Genomic DNA, 23,614 nt, shown 5'->3' on the forward strand with positions numbered 1-23,614 from the left:
GGGCGAACAGAGGTTAACAGACCACAGTCATGGAGAGCTGTCTGGAAGTACCTAGACACAAAACTCTGTTCTTTTGCAATCCTCACTTTGCCTTCATTCAAATTCACTAACACATTCAAAATTTTTTCCCTTTTAACAACAACAAAAGGTGTCATCCATTTTTTTTTTTTTAAGTGGAAAGAGAAGCAGCTCAAGGGGGATTCAGGCACAAGCTCTCTCTCTGATGTTTAGGGCATAAGCCACATTCACCAGCCAGCCATCCCCCCAGCTAACCCGAGGTGTGGTTCCCGTGCAAGGGGCACGGGGGTGGACAGGGGAGGAACTGAGCCTGACTGCAAGCTCTTCTCGTGAGGAAGGGCAGCCCTGACTCCAGAAGCTCTGCACGCGGGGAAGCAGGAGTGCCTGGAGAACACTGCCGCCCCGCGACAGAACCTGTACTGCAGGGGGCCTGGGGGCTGCCTCCTGCTGTCAGACACACGGACGCTCTGGTCATGGGCACAAAATCACCTGGGAAGGCCTCACAAGGTCGTATTGCTGAGCAGGACGGGTTCTGTGTGGTTCAGAGAGCAGAGAGTAATAGGAGTAGTGGAAGCTGCAGCTGAAGACTGACCTGGGTGGGGCACCCTGAACTGGGAGGGAACTTGGGGCCACAAGCTGGAGGAATCAGACACAGAATCCACTTCTTATCCTTCCCTTCTTCTGAATCGCAAGTACGAAGACCCAACATTTACTGGAACACTTTCTATGCACCCAGACACCTGCAGACAGACACCACGATGGTTCCAGAGCTCAGAGCGACGACACACAGCGGAGCAGCAGTATGCTGCGGTGGATAAGCATGCGGCTATGGAACACCCGGGGGGGCTGCGCCTCCACCAAGCACTCACTTGGTGAACATGGATAAGGCCCTCCGTTCTCACCCTCATTAAACCATAAAATACGTGAAAGGAGGGACCGTGTCTGTTTTGTTCACTAACGACCAGACCTTAATATTTTCTCAATGAATAAAGGAAAATGACCAAGACAGTTGCCCAGTAGGAAAGTTAATGTTAATAGATTTCCTACTTATTGTAGAATAGATACATAATTCTTTTTTTTTTTAATAAAACTGTTAATTTCAGAGTGACCTATTAGCATGAGTCACACGCTAACAGAAGGGTTCAGGATTTGGCTCCTGACTTTGGGATCTGCCAGGATGTCTCACACGGGAGAGGTCAAAGCATGAGCGGCCACAGCTCAAGCATTGTGTGTGTCTGCCTGGTTCAGAGGCAGGGTTCCTGGACTCCTGCAGCTGAGCAAAGCTTGCATCAGTTTCATGGTTAGAAAGCCAGCACTAGAAACTCCATCTGCGTACCAGTTTTTCAGGAAATTCAACTGGTGCTGGAATTATACAATCCAAGTTTTAAATCTCAGTATCCTATTCCCCACCACCATGCGTCAGTGCTTCTTCAGCTGTGACCATGTCCGCCCCTCCTGGAGAAACTAGTCTTTACTAGGAGAGCACACGATAGTTTTCTCTTTTCTTCCTCGTTGTTGGTAGTCACGGTGACTATACACTGTTGGTGAAGAGACACGTCCACTAAAGTGAGAGGTACAGGGCCTGGGGGTAAACTGGGGGAGAACGGACCCTAGCGGAGGAGGAGCTCAGCTCAGTGCCTGAATTCAGGGGTGATGCCAGGGGTCCTGCAGGAGCAGGCCTGTCCACACCTCAGACAACCACGTGATGCTCTGCAGCTCGTCACCCCGCAGCCCTGGACACAGGTTCTCTCTTCTCTTTTGGCTGCAGGTCTCCTGGACTCTACGCTTTCCCTCTCGAGGGCAGAAATCAGGAACCACCTCCAACCTCCGTCTAACCTGAGACTCTAACCTGAAGGGGCACCCAGCAGGCTTACCTCTGGATTAGGGTCCCAAAGACAAGATGAAGAACTTTCTGCACACTCTCTGTACACAGCCATCGCCACTGTTCCATGAGCAGCAAGACAAGCAGGTCCAGGGCTGTGTCAGCCAACTCGGTCTCTGTTCCTGGGGATGAAAGGCCATCTGGAGTAACCCAGAAGAGACCCGCACTCGAGGACACGTTTCAGGGCCCTGGGTCTGCTCTACCTTTATGTCAAGCATCTCACATTTGTGTAATCTATCTGTAGTCAAGTCAAGAGATGTTTACTGCATCTCTACAAAGTTCAGTGGCACGTTCTGTCTTTCTTTACAATTTATGTTCCTAAGTCACTGAGTAATTTTTTATTATAGATAACTATTTTGCCTACTTTCCTTCTGGTTCTTCTGTGTTTCCCCTAGGCAGCTGAACACATTTTGCTCCAAGTAAGTGCTCACAACTGGTGACTAACTGCAACTGGCAAAGCCCGGTGCCTTTCCCTTCCACCCACTCGCCTCCGCGGGCAGCAGGGAAATGTGCGGCCAGCAGACGTGGGACTTGTTTTCCGTAAGCAAGTGGCTCTGAAAGCAACTCAGCTCCCTCAGAGCTGAGGGTTAGGATCCAGGAGATCTCAGTTTGATTTTGAGATAACATGTGGTTCTGGGAAGAACACTGCACTTTTGGTAAAAGGCCATGATGATTACTCACTTCTTTCCTGTTTCAAAGACGGAAAGGGTCACAAACACGCTCATACTCACGCTAAGCAGAACTTTTTAAAACAGATGTATTTTATGGATGGAAGCGTCTGTTCTCTAACTCTGTTCATGGGGTCCCCCATTGCCTCTGACTTGCCTTCCAGGAGACTGCCCCAGAACTACAGAATGTTCCTGAAAAAATCCTCTTCTATCTGGTACTACAGCTGTGATTAAAGTTATAATTAATCATCAACAGTAACTGTATTAGTCTAGGACCAGTGGGTTTTCTCTGTGCAAGCGTGCCCAAGCACAGCTCACTTAAGGGTTCTTACAGAATGTGAACGACGTCAAACTTGGATAAATGTGCTGGAACTGAAGCTTACTTTCTTCTTAATCCCATCTAGTACATATTCTCCTTTTCTTTCTGTCATTCAAGGGGGCATAGGAGTTGATGTGTCTGCTTTCTGGTTATTTGCTCAAAATGTGATATTCAGTTTCTTGGAAAAATAGCATTCCTCAATCTCCCTCTTCAATTCTCTTTTCTTCGCAGGTTTAGCATTTACCTAGAGTTGCAGTCCATGCTAGAGCAACCCACTCCAGTATTCTTGCTTGGAGAATCCCATGGCCAGAGGAGCCTGGCGGGCTGCAGTCCATGCGGCTGCAGAGTCGGACACCACTGAAGAGACTTAGCGTGCACACATGCAGAGCTGCCCCCATGTGGCGACAAGGAGCATAGCAGTGACAATGAGTGAAAGCAACAAGGGCCCAGGTCCTCTCGGTGAAAGTGGTAAATTATCTATCGTGCGAGCACGTGGAGTCTCTCAGGGCTCAAAGAATGGCACAGGAATAAATGATCTCTTTAGAGAGATAATGCACAACGTTTAAAGATTTGATTTTGGCTGGAATTATATTATCTTACCCATCCCATCTTATCTATAATTTCTCATAGTTCTCTTGACGCTTTTGCTCTCATAACACATTTACTTAACCAGAGAGAAGTGTGTGAACAGCTGGGGTTGTAAACTCCATTTTTCATAGAATTGAACTGAGGTCCACAGTGCGGACTGACTGTGGGTGCCTGAACAATAGTGAAGTCAGCCTTTTTTCCTCTTCTGGGCCCAGGATTTTGTGATCTTTTATTTGCAAGGGAAGCCTTTGTTTGGCAGGATTTGAAAGACTTTGTTCTTATAAGTTCTGGCACAGCAAATCTACCAGTATCCAGGCCTCCTAATTCTCCCTCTGCAGAGAACACCGCACCTCCAGGAAGCACAACTGCTCTGCCTCAAGCTCCTGAAGACAGAGCAGCGGCCTTACCTCGTCTCCCTCTGCTCCACCCTGGTAACCAGGCGGCATTGTTGGCCACGGCAGTAAACACAACCGAAGGAAAAGATCCAGAGGAAAAGAGAAATTCCATTTTGTGCATGCTGTATTTCAGCTGCCCTGCAGTACATCTGGGCTTCCCAGGAGGCAGTAGTGGTAAAGAATCCAACTGCCAATGCAGGAGACACACGAGATGTGGGTTCAATCCCTGGGTCAGGAAGATTCCCCTGGAGTAGGAAATGGCAAGCCCATTCCAGTATTCCTGCCTGGGAAATCCCATGGACAGAGGAGCCTGGCAGGCTACAGTCTATGGTGTTGCAAAGAGTCGGACACGACTGAGAGACTGAGCATACAGTACACCGAGGTGGAGACTTTCGGGAGGCAAGTGGAAACACACCTCCAGGACTAAGGCATCATCAGCACACGTTAGGGTTGACACCGATCAACAGAGGAGCTCACAGGACAAGTGCGCAGAGTAGGGACAGAATGAAGCTCTGGACGGCTGAGGAGCCAACAGAAGGGACAGAGGAGGGACCACAAGAGAGACAGGAAGACCAGAAAGTGGCACCACAGACACCAGAGAAGACAGTTTCTAAACGAAGGGAGCAATCCAAAGATAATGCCAATGTACATTAGGAACAACTGAAATAATCACACTACTATTAATAAAAGCATGGACCTTATCTTGCTGGACTGGACGCCCTGCTTATGCCCCGAGTTCTTCTGATCCACTCAGCCCTGGGACTGTGCCATTCTGTACCCTGGCACCTGACAGAGCCACCCAACGGTCACAATCCAGTGGACACACCGGGCTCTCCGCTGTCACTCACCTGGATCACTGCTGCTGAGGCCTTGGGCTGGAGCAGCAGCATCTGACACACGACCGTCCACACACCCCTCAGCAGTCTGTTCAGAATCTCTTCCGGGAGCATCTGCTGGCTGCACTTCTAGTAACTTTGCCTGTTTTTCAATAAAGGATTCCATCCCAGACACGGAGAGGGTCTCTGACTCCTGAGGAGAGAGCAGGGGCTGTATCACAGGCAGGGTGCAGGGAGTGGGGGCACCTATGGCTCCCGTTGCTTCCCTGCACGTGTCTCGAGTAGAGGACCCCACTGACCCTGTGACCACTTAAGGAAAAGGTGCCTGTTTTAACCTAAACTGCAAGGAGAACAATGCCTCTGTAGTCTCGTTTGCTACAAAAATCGTGTTTCCTTCTAGGAGCTGGCTTTCTCATTCTATCACCTATTATCCCAAGGCTACTACCCTTGAGAAGCCCACCACCCTTGAGAAGCCAACTGGCCAGCCCAGAACTCATAGGAATTCCAAACCAGTCTGAGAAAATACTCCTAGAATAAAAACCAGAGACCCAGATGTCGGTTGAGTCCTTTAGGAAGGCACCAAAGACCTTTCTGATTCTGGAGAACATCCCAACTGCCTATAATGGCAGGACTGACCTCCTAACTGATGATCCCAAGAATTCTCTAGGGATTCTCACCACACCGCTGTCCTGGAGACAGTAGAGAACCTTCTCGTGTGCCTCAGTTATATTCAGTGCTGGAGCAATTTTACTGGATGAGAACCTCAATCTGGATCTGGCACAGAAACGAAGAGCAGAAAGAGTGTGTAATTCATGGTCTTGATCCCCATACGAAGGGCTGACCAAGTATTAATACCTCAAAACAGGCATGTCCACACTTATTCTTGGAAGCTTACGGTGGTCAGAGTTGCCAAGAGACGCCTCACTCTGAAATCCCCCAAACAATATTCTTACACACACTGCAGCTCTTGCACTGAGCTATGCTTACAATGCGCCTGTGAAAGGGCTTTTGCTAATGTAAAATAAGGACTTGCCCGTCACAGTTGTATCCCACAGGCTAGAAGAGTGGCTAGCACATACTGTGCACTCGTTAAAAATTTGTTGAAAGTTAAATAGACAAGTGCCACAGACCAAGGTTGCCCTTGCTCTTCACACCTTTTTGCACATCCACTATTCCCCTTGTGTTCCAGATAAAACCAGAAAGGGAATCACAAGGCCTAACCTCAATGTTTCAAGAAATAGTGTTCTTATAAGCACAGGCAACATGGTTAGCCTTCAAAATATGGGCCCAGTGAGGGGGGGAAAAAAAGGCTAAGAATTGTGAGGGTTCTTGCCAGCCCATAAGACATGAACACAGAGAAAAAGACAGTGAGACGCACACATAAACATTCTCCAACCCCCTCCCTCCCACCAGCACTGTCTCTCTCTCTGTAATGGCCCAGATACATACAGCAAGCGTCCGAGAAGGTAAGTGTGGTGCCCTTCCTCCCCACCTGCTGGCTGTGAGAGCCGCCAGTGCAGGCTGGAGCAGCAGCAATAACCACTGACCCCCTGAAGGGGTCCCTTCTAGCCCATTCCTGTTTACTGCTAGTGTACCCGACTCCTGAGCCAGAAACCATGACAAACAGAGATCAATGATAAGCCTTAATTCTTAAAAGAAATGTTTCAATTTCCCAAGGGGAAAAAAAAAAAGAACATCCATATTCTAGAGTTTTCCTTCTAGTCAAAATTCCCTGGTCAGTTTGGGCCCTGGCTTCCCAGGGCAAGACCAGCATGAAGCCAGGCTACCTCTGCAGGACCTTGGGCTTGGTACACAGTCTGACTGCATAAAAACAGGCACAGATGACCCCTCCCCTCTATTCTAGGACCTAAAAGCAGGGATGGGCCTTGACTGAAAACTGGGGATCCCCTGAGAATTGGGAAGGGTATCTTACTTGGAAGCCTTCTTGCCTTCTGTCTGGGGCTTATTTTCTGTCTCGGCCTCACTCAGCTCCTCTGTAGGGCTCTGGGGCTCAGAGCGAGGGAACGCGGTCTTCAACGTGTCCACGATAGCACTCACCACCATCTGCAGGGGTCACAGACGGCGGGTTAGACAGGCACCACCGAGCAGCAGCAACTGTCTCAAGGTGCTTTCTGCATCCTGGACGAAAAGCCAGCTGACCTGTCTAGCAGAGCCCTATCCATCCACACGGTCAGATACCAGCTAATGACTCAATGGCAACTCTCTCCCCTTTCCTCCACAGCCATGAAAATCTTCTTCCTCACAGAGTTAAGACAGACGATGGGTTCCATGGGAAAAGAAGCCAAAACAACATGACAAATAAAAATATGGGAGTTCTGCAGGCTGGTGAAATGCTTTTCACTTTCAATTTCTTTCTTTTCATACAGAAGAATGATTTTTAGTTTTCAAATTGGTAATACTTTCACCAAGATGTGACAAACAGGAAGTGATACACGTAAGAATATACAAAGAAAAGGAAGAGTGAAAAAGATTATCAAAATAAGGAATAGTCTAAAAACATTTATGATATAAAAATGTGCAGAGCAATTCACCGTAAAAAACAACAACAACAAAAACTGGTTTTACAGTTAGTTCAAACAATTCCTCTTCTTTAACTACAGAAAGAATGGCAAAAACCACTCAGGTTAAAGTTAAGGATCTGGAATTCATACAAACTTCTCTATTTATACGGATGAAATAAAACAATCTTTGCTGAAGAGTAAGAGCTATCCCTATTTCTCAGAATGAGAAAATAACATACAGATTTCTGCTAAAGAGAACAAACAAATGAAACCCTAAAATATCAACGAGATGGAAGGAAACATTGACTGTTCCTTTAGTAACTCTCGCTATTAATCAACACTGCTGCTGGCTTTCTCTTATCCTGTGTTAGTCCTCCTTGGGGAGCACAGCTGGCACAGCCAAGGCAAGACTGACACGGTCAAGGAGGACCACAGTAGAGACCAGGGGACAGCAACTCAAGGCAAGAACATAGTGAACTGCATGGATGTGGAGAACGTAGCTGAGAAAATACAGTTCCCTCTCCAGATTCACAGAATGGTAGTCTGCCGGGAGAGTCCGTATGTGCTCACTCTTATGTCATGAGCAATGAGTACAGCGCGTGGCTTTGAGTGGGCACCCAGGGGGGCAGGTGTTGAAAAAAATCAGTGAAGGTTAAAAAAAAAAAAAATCAGTGAAAGAACACATCAGCATGGGTGAGCAAACCTGCAAGGAACTCCGCGGTTTCACCGCATTTACCCCTTCCTAGTTTGCAGTCTTCTCCTCATAGCAGTGAATGTCTCCGAACATCCCTCACTTGAAGTCCCACTTTATCATTTTATCCCCTAAAGTCTAGATTGGAAGAGGGAGACCCCCTCTTCTGCCAAAGAGTCAGCGCTTTCTAACCTCTTACAACACATGCATTTTTGATCAGGACAAACCTCAGACTTCTGTCCTGGAGACGTGAGAATCAGTGAGAAACCACTGCTCACAGGCTCTAGCGTGGTGCTCAAATGCTCTGCTACTGTCTCCAAAGGTTCCAAGATACCATCTGGAACCTTGTTCTCCAGCAGAGAATCACTACACAAATCTAAATCCAGCTCAATGTCCTGCCTAAGGGCTCCATCCTGAGTGACCAACGCTGGGAATGACCTTCATCACCAGAAGAGGCCTTCCTGCTCCCACCTGTCCATGGAGATGTGGACCGACCCTTGTACCCTTCCCCTAAAATCACAGCGTCATGATACCACCAGGAGACCTGTGCACGCTTACAGCGTCAGGAGTACTGACACTCGCTGTCATTCAGCAATGATGGCCTCAGCCGTACTGGTAACAGGTCTTGAAAACCCCAGTCCATCTTCCACTTACTCCTCTGTGCTGCTCTCCCTTCCCCCGGCTCCCCTGCCTTTCAAACATGCCTCCCCCTTCCCTGCAAGAAACTAAGGCTGAACAACCCAGTCCCGCTCATACCTTGTCTATTCTGGAGACCACAAACGGCTTCTTGACAAAGGCAATACGAGCATCTGTGTTGAGAGCAAGGAACTCCTGCATCTCCTCACTGTTCGCGATCTCAGGAATGGCACAGAGTTGCTGAAAAGACACAAGAAGGACTTCAGAGAGAAACTCCAGTCCCCAGGTCTCCCACCTTGGCCTGGTGTCTGGTGGCTACAGTGACAGCAGAGGATGCTGACCTTTAGAAACGATTCCAAGAGGCTCTTGCGGGCTTCCACCCTGTCACTGTCCATGTTTCCAAATGGAAGATCTGGAAAGAGCTTTTTAGGGCCCTTCACATCTTTAAAAAAAAAAGTTAATTGATTAACATTTACTAAGAACTATTCCATTTATTACCCATCACATATATAAGACACAGAAATGCCAAATGTATTTCCTGGGGATTTTTCTCCTCACCTGCAAACTGAGCTGAGAAGTGACCTGAGGTTGGGGTGGGAGCTGGGTACCAAGGCCTGGGCCTCATCCCTTCAGAGTCCCTCCCCTGGGGCCTTCCCTCCACAGGAGTTTATTTCAGGAGTTAGAGATATAACCCAAGGACATAATACAGACGGCCTACTTTCATTATTCATGATAATATTAAGGTATAAGAGGTCACTAGAGTAGGATGTATAATAGCCCTGAAGTCTAACTGCCCAACTTTAAATTTGGCTCCAATCTCTGCTGTAATAATGGCCTTAGGCAACCTGCTTAATCTTTGCTTTTTTCTGTAGAATGAGGATAATGATAGTATCTATCTTGTAGACTTTTATGAGAACTAAATGAGCTTAGTAGAGAACTGGGCATATATTTTCAGTATTAACTATTGCTATTAAGAAAGAAAACCTATAACTGAAATCCACGATTTATGCCACAACTTATTAAAAATGTTTATTTGAGTGATCATGGGCTTCCCTGGTTGCTGAGCTGGTAAATAATCCGCCTGCAATGTGGGAGACCTGGGTTTGATCCCTGGGTTGGGAAGATCCCCTGGAGGAGGACACGGTTACCCACTCTAGTATTCTGGCCTGGAGAATTCCATGGACTGTATAGTCAGGGTCAGACATGACTGAGCAACTTTCACTTTCACTTGGCATTTTCTCAAAAAACAGAGTAGCTGCTCAACAGCTTTTATGGTATGAATTAAATTTTATGTCTTCTTATTGTTCCTGTGCCTTATGAGAACCAAACGGCACACCAAGAAGCCTTTTGTTAAAGGAAAGGCAGCAAGGATTTCTGGGTAACAGTTTAATATTTAACAGCAACCAGTCTATGAACCTGTTTAACTCCTCAGAGGCACAGGTGGAAATACGGAAGTTTCTTTTTTAAGCTTAAACTAGATGGGGCCCCAGAACAAAGCATTCAGAGGCAAAGCAGTACCCCGGAAAGCATGTCATGAGTGCTGCCCAGCACCAAAACCCCAAACACCTAAAAGCAAACAGAGGGAGCACGGGACCCTCAAGGCCGCATTCTCCCTTTCCACCCTCTTCACAGACAACAGGCCTCCAGCCTTTCAGATCAGGGTGGCTGGATGCGAAAGGCAAGCAGGCATTCCGGGGCTGGGGAACTCCTGACTTTTGATGAACTTTCGGAGATCCGATTTCTCCTCCAGACGGGTCTGCAGGTTCAGGAACTCGCGGTAGCGGCGGTTCACGGTGTGGTAGGCCACCTGCTGCAGGCCGCCGCTGCTCTCGCTGTCGAGGGCCGTCTCATACTGTCGAGAGAACGTCTGTTGGCTGCACCAGCTCACTGGCACACAGTAAGCGCAGAGCAGGGTCAAGGGAGCACGCTGCTCCTGTTCTGTCCCTAGCCTCTCAGGCCCCACTGCCGCCCTAAGCTCTAACGAACAGCTCAAATCCCAGGGGGGCTGCTGTATGCAATGCGATGCCTTTCCCAACAGAGGCGGCCCAGGCGGTGGGAAACGAAGTTCCACTGCCTTTCACTCCTTCCATTTCAAAGTTCTCCCTGCAAACCCTGTTTACTCATAACCACTTTCAAATCCCAAAGACAGAGGATAAAACAGAAGGTATGACACTGATAATGATACCGGCTCTCTTACCCCTAAATTATGAGGGTGGATGTTATAGGGAGATAACCATCTTGTCATTATCCTCAAACCAGTGATTATCTGTATTACTTGAGGGAAGAACAAATAATCAAAAACAGCTGAGGAACAACAATCATTTGTTTGCCTGGACTACACTAAAGGAACATGTGTTTTTGTTCTGCTTGGGGCTGATTAATTATTATTCTTGGAGCAACACTGAACCTTTCTTCCCAAGGACAGATCATCTGTCTGTATGATGAGAAGACATGTGAAGACTGGAGATGTTTTATGGGGTCACAGTCGGCTGTCTTCATATGTGAGGAGGGCTGGCATGTGGGAAAAGACAGCAGTGCTGAATGTTCCCCAAGAGAGAACACCCCGAATGGCATGAAAGCTGCAACTTCAAACCTACAGGGGGAGACTGTGTAAGATACAACGAATGCTGTGGGAGAACGATACACGTGCTTGTTCTCATCAGGAGTAGGTTAGTGTTCCTGGCTGGTTAAGGTATTCTGTGGGCAAGCAATGCAAGAGTGGTGAGACTGAGGCTGGTGTCGAAAGCTTGTCTAGAGGCAGACAGAGGTGTTCATTATGAGTTGGAAGGAGCAAAGCAGTCCCTCAGGCCAGTACTGAGAAGGAAAGGCCTAGATAAGAGATGCATGTGGAATTCAGGTGAGGGCTCTCACATCCGGAGCCCCTGGGAGCTAGGATGCTCTCTGTGGCTATTCTGCTCCGTGAGGGACACTATATGATACGTCTCCAAACTTGGCTAGGCCTCAGAATCTCTTGGGCTGCAGAACCTGCTGTCAGAATATGGATTCTGACAGGTGCTAATGGATTCTGAATGAGAATTTCCCAAGAATGGGTCCCAGGATTACTTATTTTTTAAGAATACAACTTTCTGGGAAACTTGGAGGTAGCCTATATCAAAACCTCATAGCTCAGCTGGTAAAGAATCCACCTGCAATGCAAGAAACCCCAGTTTGAGCCTGGATTGGAAAGATCCGCTGGAAAGGGATAGGCTACCCGCTCCAGTATTCTTGGGCTTCCTTTGTGGCTCAGATGGTAAAGAATCTGCCTGCAATGTGGGAGACCTGGGTTCGATCCCTGAGTTGGGAAGATCCCCTGGAGAAGGGAAAGGCTCCCCACTCCGGTATTCTGGCCTGGAGAATTCCATGGACTGTATAGTGCATGGGGTCACAAAGAGTCAGACACAACTGAGCAACTTTCACTCTATCAAAATCACCCTTAGGGAGCTGCTGCTTGAATCAAACCAGCCACCTGATACAAGAACCCCCTTCTTATCGCTTCTGCCAAGCAGTTCCTACTACCACACTTAAACACCTCCAGGGAGAGGGACTCGCCCCCTGTGAGGTATATATAGGTAAACAACCTTCCTTTCTAAAACAAAGTGTAAAGGATATTAATACTTAAAAAAGAAATTAGCAAGGAAGAAGTCTGGAAAGGATTTCTGGGCTGTATCCACTGGAAAAATATGATTCCCAGCATAGTGACAGCCCTGAGATTCTAGGACGGTCTGTGAGAGTGTCATGGAAGCCTACTCTGCTGCACTCATGAGCTTCAGACCCTCCATATCGATACTGGTTGAATTAACCAGAGCAAACTAAGAGCAGACTTCCTCCTTGCAAACACTGGCTTCACTGACTGCTTTCCAAATCCATTCCCAGACCAGAGTGGTGACCGTGCACTGTGTTACCTTCACCGTGTAGAGCGTGTATGGGTGGAAACCGGTGCCACTGTGCTCTCGAGCAGTAATGGTGCCAGTGATGCGAAGGTTCTGGATGACCACGGGGCCGTCTGGACTGCCCAGGGACTCGAAGTTGAAGGTGGCTGAGCTGAGGGGTCCAGGTGGAGAGGAGGAGAGCAGGACCTGTGGCAGACTGGAGTCCAGGGAGCTCCCACCATTGGTGAGATCCTTCTCTAAACACGAGGGGCGTGGGGGGCATATCCTCTCTGGACTGGGCAGCAAAGTTGTGAGACAGGCGTCATTTCCCTGCTCTCCCTCCTTGTCCGCTGTGTCAATCTGGATCTCTGGGCAGGAATTCAGCATGGAGGCAAGCAGGCCCGGCTCTGTTTCTGTTCCTGGACCCTCCTCAGCTTCTGCTCCTTCTATTCCTTCGGGTCCCTTGCCATCCTTAGGCTCCAGAGGCTGGGAGCCCCCGAGGGCACACAGGGCATCCTGAATACTGGCAGAGAGGAAGGGGCCTGGGGTCATGAGCATGATGGTTTCTTTGCTCAGTTCAGACAACGGGGACTCCAGTTCTGCATCTTCAGACAAGAACAGAGGCTGCAGGAAATGAGAAGAGCTGTTTTCGACTTTTCTCTCCTCCAGCACTCCCCCTAGATCTCCCTCCAGCGCTTCATGGCCTTCTTCAATGTCTGGGGAGGGGTGTGAAGGCCCGTCTGGTTCACTACAGCTTAGGAGCACTGGGGCTGCTGCTGGAGAAGGGGCTTCTGCGAGACCCTGGACCTCAACAATCAGCGGCAGAGATGTGGGCACTGAGGGCTGTTCCAGGGCACTGGCTGGGCAGAGTGGATTAGCCACTCCTGCTGGGTTAGTTCTGGCCTTGGAGAAGATGCCCACGAGTACAAGGTGGATCCAGTCGGGATCCGAGAGCTTGCTGATCAGTGGTAAGATGACATTGCAAGTGATGAGTTCCACCACTATGTGCCTGCCAGTCCGGGTCTCCAAGTGCGGCTTTGGCACTAGTCCTTGAAGCAACACATTCACGATGCCACGTGTGTAGGTGACCTCAGCGCTGGGGCTCTGCACTGCAGGGTGTGGAGCGCTGGCCCGGCAGTAAGCCTCCCAGAGCTGGGAGGGCTCCCCTGGGCCACTCTGTTTCCCTGCGGCCTCCTTCGCCTGAATATAGCTCTGCAGGTGACAACCGCAGAGAGTCAGAACCCTCTGGGCAAGAGCATGGCTGTCCACCCTGGCCATCCTCCTCCGGAGCTCCTGGACCAGCCCTCGCATGGCTGCCTCCATCTCCTCCTCGAAGGCTGGCTCCTGGCTCACCGTGCGGTACCAGGACGACACGAAGTCCCGCATGATCATCCGGATGGTGCGGTCGATCTCCTGCTCCAGCTGCCTCTCAGCCTCCGGGTTTGGGGGGCAGACGGCCATTGGGATGAAGCGCTCCAGGTGCAGCCGCCCTGAAGCCCCCACGATGGCGTCAGAGCCCAGCCATCCTCCCAGCACCAGCAGCAACGCAGACAGAAGGCACAGAAGCCACACGTTGACCAGGAGGTGGATGACCAGGAGCCAGCCGAGTACGGCCCCCAGGGCCACTAGCTTCCGGCTACTCAGCAGGTGACTGACGCCGGGCCCGGCCGGGCGCTCCGGCGCCAGGATCTCCGTCTCTGTCTTCATGGCGGGCGGGCGAGGGCTCCCGGGACCAGAGCCTCCCTCCCTCACGTCAAAGCCAGGGATGGGGGCGCCGAATGTGGCGCGGACACAAGAGCCGGGTGCCGGTCAGGCCTGGGCCGGGTCGCGGGCCCTGACGTCCTACAGGCAAGGCCGGGCAACAGGGCCAGCTCGGAGGCTCGGCCTCGCCGCAGCCCCGTCCGGCCCGGACGCTGCCCTCGAGGAAGACCCTGCGTCCTTCATGGTGCGGGGTCGGCGACCTGCGGCTTCAGAGACCCGGCAGGGCCGTGGGCCCACCGAATATTTAGTGAGTCCACCATCGAGGTGCCCGCAACCGGCTCGCGCACCGCCCGCCTGAGCCTCGGCTCCAGTGAAAGCGGTGGTGTCTCCTTCGCCGCCTCGGAGGGGCCCTCGCCTTGCTGGGGAAGCTGGGCACCTAACCTCCGCAACCCTGCTGCTATTAAGGCTGCCGGCCGGCCGGGCGCCGGCGACTACTTCCGGGTCGACGTCAGTCGGAGCGGGACGCGCGGGGAGAGCGCCGTGCGATCCGTTCCCCGGCTCTGCTCGGCGCTGCACGGCGCCGCCTGGTGGTGAGGAGGAGCGGTGACTGCACAGCGCGAACAGGTATGGGCCCTGAGATCTTGCCGACCACTAGCTCGCCAAACAGGTGCCTAGCGGTGCGGATCTGGGAGCAGTCTTGCAGGTAATGCCCCTCCGAGACTCGGTGCGAGCTGCAGTGTTTAAATGAACTCTGCAAACATCTTCTACCGTTTAGGCAAACTCAGTAATCCAGTTTGTTTTCATTTCAAATGGGCATTTTTTTCGATGGCCTGATACACTTTAACATTCACCCCACATTCCAAAACGCCCCTCTCTCATTCCCAGTGCTCAGCTAACCAAACTTGAGCTCAGGAATTGCAGAATACAAGGCATAAAACATTAATACAGAGATAGATGTATTCCTAAAATTTCATAATTTCTTCTTCTTCTAAGTCGCTTCAGTCGTGTCTGACTCTGCGCGACCCCATAGACGGCAGCCCACCAGGCTGCCCCCAGCTTCCCCGTCCCTGGGATTCTCCAGGTAAGAAAACTGGAGTGGGTTGCCATTTCCTTCTCCATGGAAGTGAAAAGTGAAAGTGAAGTCACTCAGTCGTGTCCGACTCAGCGACCCCATGAACCGCAGCCTACCAGGCTCCTCTGTCCATGGGATTTTCCAGGCAAGAGTACTGGAGTGGGGTGCCATAATACTATATAACAAAATCATTTTTGTGCTTTGGGTTATTCGTCAGTAGCTTTACCCCGAGCAATCAAATCGTTTGATTATCTTTATTCAGTCCCTGTGATAGGTGGTGTGGAGGAATAGAAGTGGTGAAGGGTCCTCAAAAACCTTGCAGATAACTGGGGAGATGAGTTCTTGGGTCCCAAGTGAATATTTAATGACACAATTCAGTATGGGATATGGTGAAATGCAAATTATTATATGCATGAGGGTTGCAAATTATTATACTGTGGTTTGTAGCAGTGAAGGGGAACCTCACAGAGAAGGGATCCTTTCTGCTGCCTCTTCAAGGGTGTTGTTCAGTCCTGAATTGTTATTCAGCAACTGAACAATAGTCCTGTCCAATTCTCTGTGACCCCATAGACTGCAGCACCCCAGGCTTCCCTGCCCTTCACCATCTCCCAGAGCTTGCTCAAACTCCTATCCATTGAGTCGGTGATGCTATGCAACCATCTCGTCCTCTGTCATCCCCTTCTCCTCCTGCCTTCAATCTTGTCCAGCATCAAGGTCTTTTCTAATGAGTCAGCCCTTCGTATCAGGTGACCAAAGTATTGAAGCTTCAGTTTCAGCATTAGTTCTTCCAATGAATGTTCAGGGCTGATTTCCTTTAGGATTGACTAGTTGGATCTCCCGGAGAAGGCAATGGCACCCCACTCCAGTACTCTTGCCTGGAAAATCCCATGGATGGAGGAGCCTGGTAGGCTGCAGTCCATGGGGTCGCTGAGGGTCAGACATGACTGAGTGACTTCACTTTCACTTTTCACTTTCATGCATTGGAGAAGGAAATGGCAACCCACTCCAGTGTTCTTGCCTGGAGAGTCCCAAGGACAGGGGAGCCTGGTAGGCTGCCGTCCATGGGGTCACACAGAGTCGGACACAACTGAGGTGACTTAGCAGCAGTAGCAGCAGCAGTTTGATCTCCTTTCAGTCCAAGGGACTCTCAAGAGTCTTCTTCAATACCACAGTTCAAAAGCATCAATTCTTCAGCACTCAGCCTTCTTTATGGTCCAGCTCTCACATCCATACATGAGTACTGGAAAAACCATCTTTGACTAGATGGACCTTTGTCAGCAATGTCTCTGTTTTTTAATATGTCTAGGTTTGTCATGGCTTTTCTTCTAAAGAGCAAGCGTCTTTTAATTTAATGGCAGCAGTCACCATCTGCAATGATTTTGGAACCCAAGAAAATAAAATCTGTCATCGTTTCCCCATCTGTTTGCTATGAATTGATGGGACCAGATGCCATGATCTTAGTTTTTTGAATGTTGAGTTTTAAGCCAGCTTTTCCTCTCTCCTCTTTCACCTTCATCAAGAAGCTTAGTTCCTCTTCACTTTCTGCCATAAGGGTGGTGTCATCTGCATGTCTGAGGTTATTGATATTTCTCCTGGCAATCTTGATTCCAGCTTGTGATTCATCCAGCCCGGCGTTTCACACGATGTACTCTGCATAGGGCTTCCCAGGTGGTGCTGGTGGTAAAGACCCGCCTGCCAATGGAAGAGATGCAGGAGACGCAGGCTCAATCCCCTGGGTCAGGAAGATCCCCTGGAGAAGGGCGTGGCAACCCATTCCAGTCTTCTTGCCTGGAGAATCCCGTGAACAGAGAAGCCTGGCAGGCTCCAGTCCATAGTACCGAAGCCCTTAGGACGCACACACATGATGAGTACTCTTTCTCACCTGTACCTGAAAAATACATATACCTGAAAATACATATGAAGAAAAATCATGTAATAATTTTCTCTCTCTGTCTAACTTTACCTCTTGATTTATCTGTGTCCCTGCAGTTGACATTATTTGTTTAAAGTCAGAGTCATATTTCGTTGTATGAATGTATTACTTTTTCTTTATCCATTCACCTGTCCATGTACATTTGCTTATTTCCATATCAGGGCTATTTTGTCAATTGCTGTGGTGCATAATTGTGTGCATGAGTTTTCCAAAATCTGATTTTCTCCACATGCGCTCCCAGAAGTTGGACTGCCAGATCATATGGTTCATCTGTTTCAACCATTAAAATGCACAGCTAGATATGTCCTCACTAGCAACAATCACCAATAAAATTTCACCAGCACTATATAAGAGTCTTTTTTCTTCACCCCACTGTAGCATTTTTGTCTCTAGACTTTTTTGAGAGTGGTCTTTGGACTTCTCTATGGTGATAGATTGTCATTTTGATTGTCTTGTGTCTAATTATTCACCTAATTGAGAACCTTTTCTCAATTGAAAGAGAAGAGGTTCTCAAAAGAACCTTTTCTTACACTTTCTTAAAAAAAAATTATAGATTGTATTTACTTCATGCTATTTTCTTCTGATAGTTTGACCTACTTTGCATTTTCATTCTTTATCTCTGGAGATTTCATGAGAGCGAGTGTCATGAGGAGCCCAGCAATTTTTGTGACTATTAAGTACTAGAAGGAAAACCTTAAAAGTTGCTGTTGTGGGGAACTGCCACAGGACTGCAGGACACCCTCATGCCCAAAGGTGGCGACCCTGCCAATGAAAACTTTATAACAGTTTTAATTTGGGTCTGTACAATATTCTGGCACATACTATGTATATTTTAATCCCAAACTCTTAATTCATCCCTCCCTTCAAGCTCTCTTTTGATGATATAATCATAATCTGGTTTTCTCAGGCTGTGAGTCTGTTTCTGTTGCACATTCGTTCATTGGTATGAATTTATAGATTCCACCTCTACGTGATATCTTAGGGTATTGTCTGTCTCTCTGACTTACCTCGCATAGAATAATTTCTCGGTTCATCCACGCTGCTGTCAGTATGATTATCTGTTCTATGGCTGAGTAGTATTACAGGGTATAGATGTACCACCTAGTCTTCATTTTCTGTCAGTGGACATTTCAGTGGACTCTGTGTCTTGACTATTGTAAATAGTGCTGTCCTGAAAATCACGATGCATGTGTCACTTTGAAAGGTGATTTTCCTCTGGACCTAAGCAGAGGAATGGGATTGCAGGATCATATGATACCTCCGTGTTTAGCGTTTTGAGGAACCTCCATGCTGTTTTCCACAGTGGCTACACCATTTGCGTTCCCACCAAGGTTGTAGGAGGATTCCACTTTCTGTACATCCTATGCGGTATTTATTCTTTGTAGATCTTTTTGATGATGGCCATTGTGAGGTGATACCAATTGTAGTTTTGATTGGCATTGACTTAATAATTATTGATGTGGAGTATCTTTCCACGTGCTTTTAATATTTTATGCCTTGTGAGTACAATTTGCCTCTTGAAACTGGCTTCCTGAAGCGTGGCCCTGTTTGGAATTCTTTTCTGATGATTTATCCCAGGACATTTCTTGAGGGCAGGTGTCATTTAAAACCCCGTTGGACTTGTGACCATTAGGAGCCCTTCAGCATCTGTTTAATGGCTTCCCTGCTGGCTCAATGGTAAAGAATCTGCCTGCAATGCAGGAGACTAGCAGGAGATACGGGTTCAACCGCTGGGTCGGGAGGATCCCCTGGAGTAGGAAATGGTAACCCACTCCAATAGGCTTGCCTGGGAAATCCCATGGACAGAGGAGCCTGAGCGGGTATAGTCCATGGGGCTGCAAGAGTCAGACGGGACTGAGTGACTAAACAACAGCAGCAGCTCCTGTTTTAAGGTGTATTATTGTTCTGAACCAGCTATTTACTCCCTGCACACCCTCCACATTTCTGTTTTGGTAACTGTAAGTTTCTTTTTCTAAGTCTGTGAAGCTGTTTCTCCTTTGTAAAGAAGTTCATTTGTATGCATTTTTCGATTACACCTAGAAGTGATATCATATGACACGTGTCTGTCCCTGTCTTCCTTACTTCACTTGGAATGATCATCTCAAGCTTCTTCCCTGAAGCTGGACTTGGCAGTATTTCCTGCTTCTTTGTGGTTGAGAAATATTGCATTGTGTACATGTATCCTATCATATATCCATTCAGCTGTGATTTCTAGTTAGCTTGCTTCCCAGCCTTGTCTATTGTACAACTTGTGGGGCTGAGATTTCTGGGGTTCCTGTGTCTTTTAAATTTTTTATTTTCTCCAGGTTTATGCCCAGGCGTGGGATTGCTGAGTCCTAAAGTATTTCTATGGTATTTTTTAAATGAACCTCCATACTGTTCTCCCTGCTGGATGTTCATATGTGGATTGTGCCCAACAGTTCAGGAGGGTTCCCTTGTCTCCATACCCTCTCCAGCATTTATTCTTTCTTAAATAATTTTATTTATTCATTTGTCTTTGGTTGCACTGGGGCTTGGTTGCTGAGTGCAGACTTTCTCTATCTGCGGCAAGCAGAGGCTGCTCTCTAGTTTCACTGCACAGGCTTCTCACTGTGGTGGCTTCTGGTTGCAGAACACAGGCTCTCGAGTGCCAGGCTTCAGTAGTTCTGGCACAAAGACTCAGTGGTTGTGGTTCAAGGGCTTGGTTGTCCCACAGATGTGGAATCTTCCCAGACCAGGGACTGAAATTGTGACTCTTGCATTTGCAGACAGATTCTTAACCACTGCACCACCAGGGAAGTCCTAGCATTTATTCTTAAAGATGTTTTGAGATGGCCATTCCGACCAATGTGAGTGATTGCCTCATTGGACTCATTTGATTTGCGTCTTTCTAACACTTAGTGATGCTGAGCATCTTTTCACGTGCCTAAGTGCAATCTGCAGGCCTTCCTCAGAGAAATATCCATTTCAATCTTTGGTCCATTTTGTTCTTGGGTTGTATTTATTTTTGCTATTGAGTTGCACGAGCTGGCTGTATGTTTTAGAGATGAATCCCTTGTGGGTATCTTCCTTTGCAAATCTTTCTTCCTATTCTGAAGATTGTCTCTTGTTTAGAGTTTCCTTTGGAATGCAAATGGTTTTGTGGTTAAAGAGGTCCCATTTTCTGATTTGTGGTTTATTTTCATTATCCTAGGAGGCAGATCCTCAACAAACATGCTACATTTTATGTCAAATTGGGTTCTGTTTATATTTTTCTCAAGATTTCCATAATACCCATCATTACATTTCGATATTTATAATTTGAAGTTTATTTTGTGCATGGTGTTAGGACGCTTTCTAGTTTCGTTTTCATGGTTGAAGGAACCCTCCCAGTGTCCTCCACAGTGGCTGTTACCAACGTTCATCCCAAACATCCGTGGAGGACGCTTCCCTTGTCTGCACACCCTCTCCAGCACATACTGTTTGTAGTTGTTCAGTTGCTAAGTCGTGTCCGACTCTTTGCGACCCCATGGACTGCAGCACGCCAGGCCCCCTGTCCTTCACCATCTCCCAGAGCTTGTTCAAACTCATGTCCATTGAGTTGGTGATGCCATCCAACCATCTCATCCTCTGTTGTCCCCTCCTGCCTTCAATCTTTCCCAGCATTAGGGTCTTTTCAAATGAGTCAGTTCTTCGCATCAGGTGGGCAAAGTATTGGAGTTTCAGCTTCAACATCAGTCCTTCCAATGAATAGTCAGGACTGATTTCCTTTAGGATGGACTGGTTGGATGTCCTTGAAGTTCAAGCGACTCTCAGGAGTCTTCTCCAACACCAAAGTTCAAAAGCGTCGATTCTTTGGCGCTCAGCTTTCTTTATAGTCCAACTCTCACATCCATACATGACTACTGGAAAAGAGCAGGCCCACAGGCCTTGTGAATTGAAAGGTGTCCCTCAGCCCAGGTGATCAAGCTGTAGTTACAGGAAATGTCCACACGGCGGCAGCACTTCTTCATTCTCAACTCTGGGCCTCCTGCCAAATAGAGCCTTAAGGAGAGTCAGCTTCCTGGGCTGGCAATTCTAGTGGAATGGGCCTAAGCAACACTCCAGGGCTTGTGTATCACTGCTTCTTCTCCCTAAAGTTTCTTCCCTCCTCTCCAGACTCATTCCAGCCTGGGCCACAACCCCTGCTGAGGTGCCTAGGAGGCTGCACTCTCAGGATGGAGACTTGGAATTGGGGACCCCATCACCAGGACCCCTGGCGACTAGGTGAGCGTTCCAAGGTCCTGGAAGGCAGAGGGTGTGCCCCCATCCTTTGGGTGCACGAGGGCGTGTGGTCCAGACTGAGCCAACCAGACAGTGCAGGTGTACTCGGGCTCTAAATTAAGGGCCCCCTCTCCACTGCCACGCCCCCATCCCAGTCATGGGAACCAAGCCTGCTCAGGTTCCAGGGAAGGGTAGCAGCCCAAGTCAGGGAGGCTGGAAGGAAAGAAATAGATATTGCTGTTATTTCTCTTCATTTTCTTGAATCTCATGCCAGTCCTATGTTTGAGTAGAGTTGATCTGCAGTTTGAGCTTGTCTTCAGTGTACAGATGCTTGATTCAGTTGTGACATATACATGCAGCACAGCTATTCTTTTCTGGGTTCTTATTCCACAGAGGTGATTGTAGAGGTAGAGAAAAATTCCCTGTGCTGAACATCAGATCCTTGTGCCGTATCTATCAGAGATATCACTTTTGTGAGAATGTCAAAGGAAGGAAAGAGGAAATCCTTGTGGATTATTATAGACAGACTTCTGTGTATAGGCTGGAGTAGGGGCTTTCTGTGTATTTGTTGGTTCCAATCTCCTAATTCGTCCTGAGCCAGTACTGTTTTTTGTTTTCTTTAATTCCTTGCTTGGGTTAATTGAATTGGTGATGGACGGGAGGCCTGGCTTGCTGCAGTCCATGGGGTCGCAAAGAGTTGGACACAACTGAGCGACTGAACTGAACTGGGTTAATTCTCCTCAGAGGATCCTTTTGTGTTGTAAATTAGTTCTCTTTTTCTCTCTCTTTCTTTTTATTCTGCCTCAAAGGTTCATCATCTGCAGTTTTGTGCATCTGGCTGATTTCGCTTAGGGTATGAACCTCCAAGGTCCACCCTTCTGGGGACCAGTGGCATAATTTCATCATTTCAGTGGTGCTTTTTCATGGCTGCGTGTGTACACACACACACACACACACACACACACAAGTACATATACAGCACATCTTGTGTAAGCTCTCAGCTGTCGGTGGCAATTCTATGGTTCTGTGTCTTGGCTACTCTAAATAGTGCTACAGTGAATGCTGGGGTGCCTTTGTCTTTTTGAAGACTGGTTTCCTTGGGCTAAAGGCCCAGGTGTGAGAATGTCAGATCCTAGCTCTGGTCACTTGAGAGTTGTTCCCCTGCGGCCCCAACATTCAGAGTGTCCTTTCGAGTGACTCTTGCCAATGTCCATTTCCACCGACTGTGTAGGGGGTTCCCACCCCTCCCAGCTCTCTCCTACATGTATTGCTAGTAGACGTTTGGTAATGGCCATTCTGAGCAGTATGGTTTGACCTTGATTGTCATGTTTCTATTTTCCTGTACTATTTAAGGATGCTGAGCTTCTTGTCCCATGGCCATTTGGTGTTATTGTTTTTTTCTTTTTCATTAAAGGGTACGAGGACAATTTACCTGTTGCAGATGGCGTCTTGAACGTTGGCTGTGTTTGGCATTTGTGTTTGAAATACCAGCCCCGGGGTGTTTCCTGCGGGCAGTTGTCATTAAGAGTCCCCCAGCACTTGTGAGTCGGAGGTGTGAGTCAGCACTGGTAGTCAAGTTATAGTTCCAGGAAATGTGCACAGCGTGACAATCCTTCTTCAGGCCCACCTCTCGTTCCCGGGGCTGTGAGATCCTTGGGGGAGATTGGATTGCCAAGCTGTGAGTTTGAGTGGAATGTGCCTGAGGAAACACTCAAGGGTTTGTGTCTCACTGCTTCTTCCCCCTGAAGCTTCACCACCACCCGCTCCGGGCTGCTCCCAACCTGAACCACAAGCCGTGCTGAGCGGGCCTAGGAGGCTGCACTCTCAGGAAGGAGGCTTGACATGGGAACCCTAGCAGCAGGTGACCTAGAGGCTAGGTGAATTTTACCAAGGGCCTGGAGGTCAGAGGGCTGGGTACATTGGGGACTTTGTTCCCAGCCAAGCAAACCAGACAGGACAGGTTGAAGAGGAGGCTCGCTTACAGGCGCCTGTTCCACTTTGTCTGCCGCATCCCGTGCAGCCATGGGACCCAAGCCTTCTCAGGCTCCAGGGACGGGTTAGCAGCCCAAGTCAGGGAGACTGGCGGGAACAAAATAGGTGTTCCTTTTCTTTTACTTTTCTTGAATCTCCAATTTTGTGCTTGTCAGCATCCAGTCGCCTGATTCCATTATGACATGTCCATACAGCATCTCTCTTCTTTGGGGGGATTCTTTGCCATAGAGGTTATTGCAGAAGGCTGAACCGTGTTCACCACGAACATGCT

General features: G+C 48.4%; 1 protein-coding gene across 4 annotated transcripts in view; it reads right to left on the reverse strand.

The window, feature by feature from the left end:
- The window catches only part of SNX19 (sorting nexin 19), a 32,717-nt gene extending 18,079 nt beyond the window's left edge, over positions 1-14,638 (reverse strand). For 2 of the 4 annotated variants that reach the window (XM_061406491.1, XM_061406492.1), the window contains exons 1-8: positions 12,458-14,637; positions 10,269-10,407; positions 8,897-8,997; positions 8,676-8,795; positions 6,640-6,770; positions 5,384-5,480; positions 4,719-4,899; positions 1,893-2,022 (exon numbers count right to left, since the gene is read on the reverse strand). In XM_061406491.1, coding sequence (XP_061262475.1) covers positions 1,893-2,022; positions 4,719-4,899; positions 5,384-5,480; positions 6,640-6,770; positions 8,676-8,795; positions 8,897-8,997; positions 10,269-10,407; positions 12,458-14,131 — 2,573 coding nt within the window. In that variant the 5' untranslated portion in view covers positions 14,132-14,637. Of the gene's footprint in view, positions 1-1,892; positions 2,023-4,718; positions 4,900-5,383; positions 5,481-6,639; positions 6,771-8,675; positions 8,796-8,896; positions 8,998-10,268; positions 10,408-12,457 lie in introns of all 4 variants that reach the window. The other 2 variants (XM_061406489.1, XM_061406490.1) reach the window with 2 other exon arrangements.
- Positions 14,639-23,614: the final 8,976 nt, after the last annotated feature.

The sequence above is a fragment of the Bos javanicus genome, chromosome 29 (assembly GCF_032452875.1).
Source record: "Bos javanicus breed banteng chromosome 29, ARS-OSU_banteng_1.0, whole genome shotgun sequence".
Classification (NCBI taxonomy): domain Eukaryota; kingdom Metazoa; phylum Chordata; class Mammalia; order Artiodactyla; family Bovidae; genus Bos; species Bos javanicus.